Source organism: Dermacentor variabilis, unplaced genomic scaffold (genome assembly GCF_050947875.1).
Source record: "Dermacentor variabilis isolate Ectoservices unplaced genomic scaffold, ASM5094787v1 scaffold_12, whole genome shotgun sequence".
Lineage (NCBI taxonomy): Eukaryota > Metazoa > Arthropoda > Arachnida > Ixodida > Ixodidae > Dermacentor > Dermacentor variabilis.
In genome coordinates, this window is record NW_027460280.1 from 59284784 (window position 1) to 59298479 (window position 13696).

General features: G+C 47.0%; 2 protein-coding genes across 16 annotated transcripts in view; one reads left to right on the top strand and one right to left on the bottom strand.

Moving 5' to 3' along the window:
* Positions 1-4360, bottom strand: part of LOC142566166 (uncharacterized) — an 88109-nt gene extending 83749 nt beyond the window's left edge. For 3 of the 15 annotated variants that reach the window (XR_012824987.1, XR_012824990.1, XM_075677014.1), the window contains exon 1: positions 4174-4360. Coding sequence is in view for 6 of the 15 variants with exons in the window: in XM_075677014.1 (XP_075533129.1) it covers positions 4174-4176 (3 nt within the window). In the remaining 9 variants the exon portion in view is untranslated. The remainder of the gene's footprint in view (positions 1-4173) is intronic. The other 12 variants (XR_012824991.1, XR_012824993.1, XM_075677017.1 and 9 more) reach the window with 7 other exon arrangements.
* LOC142566165 (uncharacterized) overlaps positions 1-13696 on the top strand; it is a 151144-nt gene that overhangs the window by 20992 nt on the left and 116456 nt on the right. The window lies entirely within an intron of this gene.

The following is a 13696-nucleotide window of genomic DNA, read 5'->3' on the forward strand; positions in this document are numbered from 1 at the left end:
CATCGCCAGCGTGTGCTCTTCCTGCGTACGAAGAGCATCGCGCGGCACTATCGCGATCCGGCGGGGCTCGGCGCGCTCCCACACAGGTCGCCACCACGAGGCAAGCGCCCGCGAGACGCGATGCCGCAGCCGCCCGCCGCTGCCGCACGAATTAATCTTGCGCCCCCACCCACGCAGGAAGCGCGCGCCCTGCCACACACTCCGAGCGCGCGCGCGCATGTCGGCCATTGAGATGCGGCCGCTGTCGCCGCTCTTTTGTCGCCGACCCCGGCGACAAGAAGCGTTGGGGCCCGACGGGTGGGCCAAATGCAACCGCGGTCAATACGAACGGCGGCAGCGACTGCAAAGGCGACGTCGGAAGAGCGAGCTGAGTCGGGTGTCCCGACACGCGCATCCTTTTCGGCGGGGCGCGTTTGTTTGGCCGCTTTGCGTCAGCCCAGCGGAGCAGCGGCTGTCATCGCAAGTCACGGCTTTACAGAAGTGGAACGCGACTGGCAGCTGAAGTAGGAAGGGAGTCGGGCTAAGCATGCGTTTTACGGCTCGCGCCGTATGGGTGAAGGGACGAGGTCGCTCGGGACTGAAGCGTCGCAGGTGGGCTCCGGTGTTGCGTGATTGTGGGCGGGCCCTCTCTCACTTGTGTGTGGATGTGTGTGTGTGTTCGCGCATCCAGTTATGTGCACAGACGCCCTACATTACAGGAAATCAAGGAGGAATGCGAAAGGTCTGAACACTGAACTGAAGTAGTACCGCGGTAGTACTTAACTGTCATTGGCTGAGCTCACTGAGATAAACATTACGGGAGATAATCATAAGGCCTTTCGTTCGTAAAAGTCACTTGCCATTGGCCGGCCGCCTTCCCTAATAATGTGTTCAGTATCAGGATTGCCTGGAATTTTCGCTTACGAACAATTCTAGCCTAGCCCTATAGGTTATAGGGCAACTGAGAATTTTAAGCCCGCATTCATAGAAACCGCTTAATTAGGTTTTGTGAACACGTGTTTAGAATTCTTAGTTGCCCTGTAACCTATGCGCCTGGTATGATCTGTGAATGGTCACGAACACTTGGGTGCTATAACGTAAAGCTATTCCAAACTTTTCTATTCCAATTCTGAAATCAACCGTCCGCGATAGGTAAAAAACTGTTTTGAACCACCCCATTTCACCTGTCTGTTACGCGACGTCACGAAAACCGCGATAGCTCCCCATCTGATATGACGTGTACACACTGATTATGCATGATTTGACTGAGCAAAAGAAAAATAGTTATTTCTGATTCGACGCCTTCTCGCCATTAGCCCTCGGCTATTGGTCAAAAGTTTTCGGCCTGCACCCACTTCACCTACCTGTCACGCGACGTCACAAAACCGCAAGAACTCCCCGTGTCAAAGTGACGTGTACGCGTTAAAGATGCATCAATATGCCGAATAAAACGGAATTTTTTTTCCCGAACAGCCGCAGGCTGCCCCATTCCGAAAGGAATAAAAGATGGCTGCCACCGGTCGCTCAGGCACAGGCTACTCGCTCCTGCCAGAGAGCACGGGTTTATTTGCGTACAATAAAACTTTCTGCGTAGCCGTACAACGTTTTCGAGCACTTTCGGCACGTTTACGACCTCGCTCTGCCAACTCTTCTTTGCTGAGGATCCGTTTTAGCGGCATTCTGAACTTTCCGTTGCAGGCCTCCGCGATTTTTAAACAGTTACCGCAAGGTAAGTAAGGGAAAGCAGACCAATCGCAGACGCCGGCACAACCCTCTTCATCCGGTTATCGATTCTCAATGCAGTGGCTCGGCCCCATCGAATCCCTCTTCACTTGAGCGTGCTCCTCGCCTCTTGTCAGCCAATTAGATAAGGCAAGCCGCTCAGTGTAGGCAATGGTATTCGTTTTTAAAGCAAACAAAAGTTACCTCCTCTAAATGAGGAGAGCATTTGATTGGTCTCTTCAGACAAGCCTGCGGGTCACCGACCAATGCTTGCGTCGGTGGTTACGCAAATTTGACGTCAGGAGATTGGAATAAAAGCATATTGGAATAGCTTTACGTTATAGGGCCCCAGATTCGTTGTGTAATTTATTTACTTAAAGTTCAAATTGGAAATAAATTTACAAGCAAGAATCTTGAATGTCAAAGAATAAAAAAATTGTGGTTGCGAAGTGACGAGGGAAGCTTAAGCTAAGAAGAAACAACCACAAAAATATACCAGCTGGGTCCATATTTATAGACCATAATAAGGGGGGGGGGGGGGGTTCGTAAGAACAGGTGCCGGTCAATCGTGATAGCGAACGCAATATTAACGAAGGGGATTAGCCGACGACCAAGTGTTTGTAACATCAAAGACAACTTTTCTCAGCTCGGCTCCTGAAGCTATATTCGCAAGGAACATCTTGAACGAGTCCATAATTACTTTGTTTAGCGCAAAACAACGGACACAAGAAAGACGACCAGGACAAGACGCTACTCTCAACTGCTCTCTCCATTGTTTTGCGCTAAACAAAGTAATTATGGATTCGCACCAACTAGCCCGCCAACGCATTGTGCTGAATTATCTTGAACGATCGCGGTTTGTAAATACTGGTTCTGGCCAATTGCAGGAACAACATTATTAGCGAATGCAGTCGGTCAGTAAAAGTAGATTTTAACGAACGAAAAAGGCTGTGAATTTGGCGCATTGGGCCCGCATTCACAGAAGGTTCTAAGGCCGAATTCACAACGCATCTCCTTCGGGACCACTGTGTGCTTTTGGTCATCCGCCACAGCTATTAGCATGTCCAGCATCATAAGTGGCCGTAATTTTCTCTCAAGAACAATTCTGGCGTAGAAGATTTTTGTGAATGCGGACCCTGGAGCCGAATTCGTTTTTTCGTTCGTAAGTACTCTTTGCCATTGGCTGGACGGCTTCTCTAATGTTATGTCCAGCATCTGAATTGGCTAAAATATTGTGTTACGAATAATTCTAGCGTGTGGCATTTTTGTGACTACGGGCCCTGAATGATAGATAGATAGATAGATAGATAGATAGATAGATAGATAGATAGATAGATAGATAGATAGATAGATAGATAGATAGATAGATAGATAGATAGATAGATAGATAGATAGATAGATAGATAGATAGATTCCTGTTACTACATACACGCTTTAAACGATGATCACTGCACACACACACACACGCACGCACGCACGCACGCACGCACGCACACACACACACACACACACACACACACACACACACACACACACACACACACACACACACACACACACACACACACACACACACACACACACACACACACACACACACACACACACACACACACACACACACGGAGTAGGAGTATTTATAACAACAGCTGTGGGACGTTCGTGATGTTGGACACACTTTATTAGCGAAGGTCAGCCGATTTAAAACAGCTCTTGCGAACGGAATATTTGTAATTCGGCCCCGGCGCTTGCTGGTGTCTTTCGGTTACCTCGTATTGAAAATAACAACCTCGGGTGAACTTAAAAAAGGAATCGGGCAACGGAACAAAACGCCAGAACGGCAGGTTTACGTATCAACAGCAACGTGGTATAGTACCGCTATACAAGTATGTTGCACGTACGTATTCAGAGTTGATAATGTATGGTGCCCTGGAGTGAACGTGTCTTTGAGCTGAATAATCGGACTGCCTGCGTTTGCACCACGATTGCTTTAACCATTTTAGAGACGTAATACTCCGCGTCCACCGAAAGCGTACGCTTTCATGTGTCTTTTCTTCTTCTTTTTTTCTTTTTTTTTTTTTACGTGAGCAACGCAAAGCTCGAGTTAGCCGGCGACTGAAAGCACGTTTTATTTCATAATGGCCTGCGCGACGGCCGAGCCTGTTTTGACAGCCGCGTACGTTATACGACTGTAACTTGCGCTCGCAACACCGCACTTTTCCATTGACGAAAAGGGAAACCGAATAGAATTTCATACGCTAAAGTCACGTGCCACTTGGCTCAGGTGCCTCTGCCGTCGGACTGACCTTCCAACCAGTGCTGGCCGCTTACATTTTTTTGCGCAAACATTGCGAGCGACTTATTTCAAGCTGAGAGGGCAGAAACAAAAGATTGACGAGTCTTTCACGGAGTTCAACATTCATACTCGAGCGCTTGCTCTGACAAACAAGTGCAGTAATATCAGGCGCTTACCATATAGCCGCCGACGGACGTCAAAAGCGCGAATGGTAAAACAAAGTCATTACTCGAGAAGCTGACTTGCAGGAAGTGCGCCGTATCCCAAACACTATTCGCGCAGCATCGCGAGGCACCTCACGTACAGCTCTTTTGTGTCTGCGGGAGACACAGTGTTGCAGCGCTGCGTGTGCATTGGGCAATGCAGAGACAGCTGCACGCAAACGATTGCGCGCTTCGGCGTGAATCATCGCGCACCGCGAGCAGACTTTTGTACGAAGGTCGGCGAGGATCGGCGGATAGGAGCGATTGCTGCACAACCTGCCGACAGCATGCAAGACGCGAGCACCTGTTTTCATTCGTTAATTCATACATGCATTACGTTTACTCGGTTACGTTCACGGACGTGTTGCCGCAATACCTTGCGCAAGCACGGGAGAGCCCATAGCAACCATTAACGCCAACCTAAACGCCTGTAAACGGTCCTTAGTTAGGTGTGATACCCTGCCTCAGTCATGTGGGCACATTACTGCCAACAGAGCCAAGCACAGCACGTTAACGGGGTTACGTGACTGATCGGATACGCAACGCAAATTAGTTACCACATGATGAGCAACATGTGTCGATACTTCCGTTTTGCGTTACTTCGAATCCTACATCAAGAAAGGAGCTGACAGATGGAATAGCACACTGTGGTATAAAGTTTGTAAACAGGGATAAGGTGCCTCAGAAAGGCTGGCCAATGTTTCGATAGGAGAACCTATCTTCGTCAAAGGCGGCCTCGTCATCCTCGGCATGTTAGTAACTAACGGCATGTTAGTAAACTAACATGCCGAGGATGACGAGGCCACCTTTGACGAAGATAGGACCTCCTATCGAAACGTTGGCCAGCCTTTCTGAGGCCCCTTATCCCTGTTTACAAACTTTATACCACAGTTCGAATCCTACAGGTATTCTCGCCTAAGCAAATTGAGTAATCTCCCTACAACACCTATCCATCAATATGTGGCACACATTCGAATGTTCATTTTGAGGAATTCCACTTCGCCAGCCGCGTATACTTATAAATCGAGGGAAGCTTTGGCATTTGAAACAGCGTCAGCAACGTACCACTTAAGCCGCTTGAGCGATATCTGTGACTGAATATAGAGAGCAAGGAAAGGAAGGATAGAAAAGTGAACCAGACTAGTTTCCGCTTTGCTACCCTACACTGGGGTAAGGGAAATGGGAATAGAAAGAGGGGGAGGGGGAGCCGGCGCGCCTACAATAGGACGCACAGCAGGATTATAAACGGTCACTGAGACCGATGGATTTCAAAAACTGCAGTAGCGCACGGACATATCTATCACCCCTTCAGGGGACAATTAATTCTGCCCATTGAAAAATTATTTTCGCCACATTTATCGCATCTTCATAATCATAAAAAGCGTACAGCTACCGAACAGGCTAAAATTTTTAAATTCTTCGGTGAGTTTTGTCAAGTTTGCAAAGTGCAGCCGCCATGCAAAAACTCGCTACAGGAACGTTAGATATGACATTATCAACTATGTCATATCTAGCCCACTTGAAAAGAGCCTATCCAACCACCTGAAAAAAAAAAGTTCGGCAGCATGTTACACTCCTGTAACACGTGAAGGCGAAAGCCTGCTGCACACTTGGTAATGCGCCGTTTCGCATCGTCGCGTTGCTGCTTTCGCAGTTCGGCTTCTTCGGCTCGTTTCCGACGCTGGCTTCGCGCGCTCGTATAGCGGGGTCAGTCTCGATCCAACAATGCTTCTCTTAGACTTGGCATCACCTCAGCAGGGAACTGAAACGTATGCTATTCTGTGTGTTGTGTGGGTGATTTCAATGAATGTATGCACTCTTCGCTTTTAATTCACTTTGCTGAGCACTTGCAGCCTCAGCCTTACGGGGGTACGAGCCATTTTTGCTTGCTTACAGGGGTATGAGCCATTGAGAAGGTCACGTGTTTTTTTTTTTTGTACCACTCGACTAGACGCCGCGTTTCTGTACGTTGTATGCGTCATTCCAATGAATGTACATTGTAGGCTTCACTTTTCTGAGTTTTTGTATCCTCTACATTACGAGAGGAATGAGCCATTGCGTTTTTTGCTTGCTTAGGGGGGTATGAGCCATTGCTAATGATGATAGTTTTTGTACCATTGGACCGGACGACGCGTTTCTTTTTTTTTCAGGGCCACTTATAGGGCTTTCGCTTTAATATTTCGATGTAAAACATTGCAAAAAGAATGAAAGATGTGGACCCGTCCATACAGACTCCGAAAGCAAACACACCACCGTCCATTTTCGAAATCATTTTACTGAAACACATTTACACATGTTATCCAAACCTACAGCGCAGGTCCATTGTTTAAATATGTACGCGACACGTTTAAAATGTTTAATAATCAGTGTTGTTGCTTTTTATCTTGGCGTGCACAATTATGCACAAAGCGCCTGAAGGTGATTATGCGCCACCGACGGATGCGGCCAAGGTCCAGGAATTTTCGTTTCAGCAAATGTTATGGAGTCTAGCCCGTTTAGTGCGGTCTGCAGAGAGATGCGCTGGGCGTCGTATTGAGGGCAAGCGCACAACAGGTGTTCGATGGTTTCTTCAAATTGACAAGAGTCGCACGCTGAGAATCGATCATTCGAATACAGTAAGAATAAGCGTCTGTACATCCAGCCATAGGAAGTGGGGCAATGTTCAACCACCGCAGGAAAGGCTATTTGGCACTTGCACTCGCTTCTAGTTGGCTAACCTTCACGGGGAAAGAGGGAAGGGCGGACATGCCTGGATGGTTAGCGCATACTAAACCCACTAAACCCACTCGTGTTTAACTATTCTACTTTTTTCAACGTCTTGCTAAAAAGAAATATTCTGAAGGAAAGACAGCCAACATATATGACTGACTCCTGGGATAGCTCTAAGTTTCAACTGCGCAATTAGCAGCCACACTGCAGCACTTTGCTTGAAGATGGTATAGGTCTTATTTTAGAGAGGTAATTTTATTAAACGTTCTATTTCACGCATAAAAGCTCCCGTTTTCAATAGGTGTGTAGCCAAGAGTAGGCGATGCCACGGCTGCAGCTACTCGATGTACTACTCCACAAGGATGGAAATCTGCATTTTCTAGCTAGCGTATCAGGTTGACCTTGAAGTCGAGTGCCCGATTCCCATTCATGGTAGCCGAATTTTAACGGAATCGTACTGAGAGATAGAGAGAGGGAGAGAACAAGTTTAGTTAACGGAAACCCCAGTCCGGCTCCACTGACCGGATTGAAATGACACGCGTGTACTTAAATTCATGTGAACGTTAACACAAAATGTCCCTCATGGCCGAACTTTTGCTATGAAACGTTACAATCAGCTTCTAAGTGCGACCACCGTGCTCAGGAGGTTTATTTCCTCTAAGCAGCAACAACAAACAATAGGTCTTAAAGCTCGATTCATTTTTCGCATGCCTGATTTATCGGCTAGCAGCAGGACCTGGTAGAATCGCGGACATCTAGGTGATAAATAAATAAATAAATAAATAAATAAATAAATAAATAAATAAATAAATAAATTCCGGGGACTTGATATGACAAGTTATTTGCCTAGATGTAAGTTACTCTCCAACATGAAGTGCAACTGTGCACCCGCCGTGGTGGCTCAGTGGCTATATGGCGTTCTGCTGCTGAGTGCGGTGTCGCGGGTTCGAATCCCGGCCGCTGTAGCAGCATTACTCTGCGGGCAGAATGCCAAAATGATGTGTACCGTGCTTTGTGTGCACGTTTAATGACGTAATGTGGTCAAAATAGTCCGGAGTCTCCAATTACGGCGTCCGCGATCGCCCACTGTGCAACTTCGGCACGTTAAACCCGACAACTGGATTAATCTTTTTTAAGTGTAACTGTGAAGTTTGCCGTGGGAGCATGTCAACGCGTTGAGAAGAAGAAAAAAAAAAGGAAAACTCGATGACGTATTTATTTTCGCGCAATAAGCAGACGCACAGTTAGCTCCCCGACACACTCGAGCGTCGTGTTTCACGCGTCTGCCTTGCGCAGGCAGGTGTAGTAGACTCCGAGCGTGACGTATATAGCGGCGGAACAGGAGCGACCGTTCAACGCCCCCCGTTTGGCGTGGTCTGAGCGCGCCTCTCGCAGAAGGGACCGACCGACCGCCAAGAGTCTTTGGCCTCGCCAGCGGTCTTCGGTATCCGGAGCCCGAGAACGACCACTAACCACAGTTCCTCCTTCACAAATCACGCGCACTTGGAAGCGCGCGCTCACGCCGGGTCGGCCCTGCGGCACGGGCGCCGGGGACGGGCAGGGGTCAGCCGAACGGCGTCCACGTGCCACCACAAATCACCGCTCCAAGACGCAGCCATCGGCCAATAACAACTTCTCCGCAATCTTTACGATGTTGCACGCTGGCTTCTCGGCCACGCCCGCCTCCACCTGCGCCGGCTACAGACGGTCTTCGCGCTCGCTGCCGGAGCAGCGTGCGAGCAGCTTTTTTTTCAAAACTATAGCCGCCCGACCGAGGCTTCTCGGAGACGCGGCCGCAGCGTGGCTATACGCGGCTGCCGTGGCTGGTAGCACGAACCACCGCCGTGCACCGCTCCTGGAACGCGAGACCCCGCAGTGGCTGCTGTGTGAGCGGCCGACGCGTGGCGCAACTTGCTATTTTTGCCGAGCTCGCATCTCCGCACGGCGGCCACACTGCTCTGTATTCCACGGCCGCGAGCTCGGCCAGTTGTATTTGCGTAACCCGCCGTCGGTGCCCTCTTATTCAAGCAGGAGCAGCTTTCTTTCAAGTTCGTATTAGTATTCTTGCTGTGATGACAACTTGCGTAACATCGCAGAAGAAAAAGAAACACATCACTTCAGTGTCGAGGCGCACCCTAAATCAGCTCACGGATCAGCCAAGTTCGCCTGAATTTCTAACAGGGTCGCAAAAACGTTGCGTTTGGGACTATTACCTGCCGAGGAACCGGCTACATATAGCCACTACACGTCGCACTTTCGCGTCATCACGTGTAACGAGCGTTCTGATCAGTTATTTACGGTTCGCATTTCAATTTATACTAACTGTAGAAAAAAAGGTCGTAAAACAAGCGCCATAAGTCGCGGGTGTGTGCATGGTTAATTTGTCCGCGTCAAAGTTGCGGCCCAAAGTTTCTTTTTAAAGTATAATTTCATTCTTTCGTGCTAGAATTATCGATATACGGACGTGAATGACGCTGCATAGCCAAGTGACCTCGATGGACAACAAGGGAAGTAAAATACCTTGCGCACGTATCCCTTTCGACAAACTCCAGAAGTGAACAGTCGCAGATTGAAAACCTTAATGAGAATACGGAGTGGTTGGATTATGTGTTATAGCGAGTTACCGAGAGACCGCACCTTGAGACGGTGAGTCTGCCTGTTATTCAACGAAATAAAGATGTAGGTGAGTTGCATATAGCGGTCCTATTTGTATAAGCGCTTACAATCAATTGTGCAGGAGCGATTTCCACATGTTTTTTTTAAATGCTAAAACCAACAAAAAGGCAAGAAAACATTATTATTATTATTATTATTATTATTATTATTATTATTATTATTATTATTATTATTATTATTATTATTATTATTATTATTATTATTATTATTATTATTATTAAATGTTTCTAAGCCTGAATCATTACCGTTTTGTTAACACGAACACTGGACCTTGTTCTAGCACTGTTGGATTTTTGTCAGTGCCCTTACTTCGCTGCCGACGTAATCACGCTGATCTGTTTCTTTTCAAACTCCTTCACGGTAGCCTCACCTGCCCCGAACTCCTCAGTTGTATCATGTTTCGTACTCCGCGCAAGATCATCAGTAAACATAGACATTTCCGTGTTCCTGCCAGTCGTCACTAACACTGAACCGTCCACAGAACACGGAGTCCTTATTTATTTTCGTGATCTCAATATTTTTCATAACTCGCTGTCATCGTTCTTTTACGAGCTTTGCGTTGCTATGTCGTGGTTTCAGACATTGTTCTATTCCCCTTCTCCTCCTTCTTTTTTTATATTCACCTTGCGCCTTGTAGTATGTACACTGTTCCCTTCGAAATTGTTCTTTTTAGTAAATTTTTTTTTTGGCTTTATTCCCCTGTAGCTTTTTTTTCCCTTGTTCTTTCTTTCTTTATGTATGCGTGTGCTAGCACTCAGACCTTATGGTTGTTCCTGGGCACGCTAAATGATTGATGAAAAATTCTCGCGACCATGCTCGAAAAACTGGACGATCGCCCCTTCGCAGAGGCAAAAGTTCTAGGACACGGGTCCGGACGGGTTTCGGCACTCAAGGCCTTAAGTGCTCTGCGCCTGTTGTTAAGGGCTTGTGAACTGTGCGACAGACTTTGAAAGCTGTAGGGCGTAGCATGGCGTTGTTGTGTGAATTGTTTCTCATTTTATTTTCTTTATTTGTTTCTCCTTTCACATTTTATTCATTTTACCCCTTTCCCCTACACAGGGTAGCCAGCCGGTACTTACACTGGCCAACCTCCCTGTCTTTCCTTCCCTTTTGTCTCTCTCTTGATTGACTGATTGACTATTACTACATCAATTTAGTATATATACATGCCTCGCTTTCACTTAACACTCAAGCGAAAACCGGCATATGTGGATATACATATAATATATTGAGCGCTTGCCGGCGTTGAGTGAACTACAGTTTTGTTGCTTACTTAGTAGCCGCGTTTACATGAATACGACGATGGCGCATTGCGTCGCATTTCCTGCACGTCGCATGTATGTATACCGCGGTAATACGCTGGAAGCTAATTAGCGCAGCGCTGACGTTGCTCTGCACTCCGAACGGTAGCTGTGCCGTCGAGAGGGTGTTTACCCTACGTTATGTTCAAATACGAGTGGCTGGTTCGTCTAGTTGAAATTCCATTAATTTTGTTGCAAGAGTGTACATTGAAAACCAGTAAAACAGAACGACAACAGACAAGGACGAAAGGTCTGGCAGACGTCTAGAATGGACACGTGAATGCTTCCAACGCATATGATTTACGTACGTCAACAAGAGCCCTTGTAAGATAAGGAAAAATATCGCTTCTTTCCTTTGTTAAAAACTGCAGAGAACAATGTAAGAAAGGGATCTCCAAAGCTGCCTCTATTTATTGCTTTTGTTAATGCGGCTTCCTTTAAGTGCATTGATAATGCCTGACCACGAGAATTTGTATGCATGAGTTCGTCATGATATACGAGCAGCTCTTTTTACCATTACATGTTCGTGTGAGTGAATTTGCTTTTTTAAACAAAACGTTTGCGTCCCAAAGGAGACCATTGAATGTGTCAATCATTTGTGAAGTTTACTAGGAAAATCCCGAACTTTGAATCGCCAGACAACGAAACCCCCGATTTCAGCCTGGTTTTCTTTGAAAAAAAATTAATAGAAAAACCTAAACTTTTGCCCCCCAAATTTCAACAACTATGAAACCTGAGAACGAAGAACGTAACGTGAGATGATGACGTCCGTTATCTATACGAGTTGTAGCTGACCAGTGGTCGAGCATGACTTTATTATAGTGTCTGGACAAAAGCGATTAATATGAAGGTAGACAGGGAAAACGTCGTGCGAAGCGCGGCAGCAGCGCCATTGGAGAGTAAATGACGGAGGGCTCCGACCCGTTCAGTTTGTGCAGTAAGAGCCCCCCTCCCCCCTCCCCTCCTCCTCCCACCAAGCAGCCACTCTCCGGCACTTCGGGCTGAGCGTCTCGCGTGCACGGACTAGATGTTCGATTTGTCCGATCGATGGTTCCTCCGCTCTGCCGGCGCGCTGTGGGTCAAGGTCGTGGTAGCCGCCCGTGGACACATCTCTTCATGACCTGCTCGCTTGGCGTGCCACGATCTTTCAGCGCCACCAGCTGCAACCATTAGTTTGGGCGAGGACAGCCTCGCTTCTTTTTTGTTGTAGCGCTAGGCGAACCTGCAACAAATTTCAGCAGAACAGAGAGTGAAAAGTGAGAGGGAGAGAGAGAGAAAAGCAGCGCTCGACGTGGCTGATTGCGAGGGCGTTGACTTTTCTTTGTTGTTTTTTTCTGTTGTTGTTTTTTTTTTTCGAGGAACTGACGAACGTGTGCGGAACGAGCAAAACAGGTCTGCAGGGTCGCTGGATTTCTTTTCGTCCCGTTTGTTTTGAAAAGCTCTGTTTACATGGCGTGTCGGCGCAAACTGCCGGCGAGTAACATGTCACATTAGCGCCATGCCGACAGCCAAGGTGGATGTTTAACGGCAATGTCGATGTCCTTTCGTGAAACTGTGTTCGAATTGATTGAAGAGACAGAAAATAGGAATGTTAAGCTAGGCTATATTGTAAATTAAGTTTCCAGGGTTGTGGAACGCTCAATCTTGCTGTGGAGGGGGGCTTGGCCTGCCATAAAATAAGGAAAAACGAAACGCCGGTGGCGACTCCTCCTTTAAGTTACCGCACGACCAAGTTCTCGTGAAGTCGCCGATTTCGGCACTGTCGCCTTCAGTTTAGTTACCTGTTCATCAATAAGTACAGATTAAACTGCATTTTAAGTAAGCTCACTCTATGGGCAGTGTGGAGAACTTTCTCTCCATATAAGAGCAAATATTTTGAAATTTGTGGCGTCACCCTGGCCTACTGGCGCTGCGGTTCGGGTCAGAAATTCCAGATAGGCAAGTTTAGCCCCCTTCACCTTCTCCTCATAGTAACCAATATATCCTTTGCGCCAAAGAACAGAAAAGAGAGTTTAGGAATAATACTCAGCCATTCTAAACTTATTCGGTATTTGTCTTTAGCATCCGTTTAAACGTTATATACTAAAGCATCGTCATTGACAGCACTAGGCTCTAACTGGGTAATTCCACGACAAGCGACCTGTGTTTTAAAGGAGGCGGAAGCTTCTAATAGTCGCGTACGGAACTTGATAAATTCAAATGCAAGTTATGACCGTTGAGTGGGCGAGCGCGACACTGGAGTCCCGTTTATTGCAGTCATAGCTAACACCCGAGAGAGCACTATTTCGCATTGTATTAGATCCATACTCACACTGAAGCCGCTTTTGTTTATTGGGCTACAGTAGATTCTCTGCTACTCGGATACAGGTAACAGAAAAAGGGCTCGCTTTTCTTTTTTTGTTTATCCGTCTGGTTGAACTGTTATAGCATGCGAAATAATCAGCGTGCCTTCAGGTAAATTGAATATTTCTACTGTTGAATACAAAGTTTATTTCTAGATATCTTTTCGAGTAGATAATCAAACAACGAGGCACTTGAGAGTGCGCTAGAAGTTGCACAGTTAAAGAAGGAATCAAGTGGTGAGGCAGCGCATATGGCCACATTCACAAAAACTGTCGTCAACATAACTTCGAATGACCTTAATTGGTAGGTCTACAAGTGGTCGTTGCGATACCCGCAAAGCTTATACATTGGCGCCGCTGCTGGAAGGCACCAATTGTTGGTCGTCAATAGCTGCAAGTGAATACCATCACTGTGGCAGCTTCGAGTTGCAATAACCGTCGATTACAGAGAAAGGCAAGCTACGCATG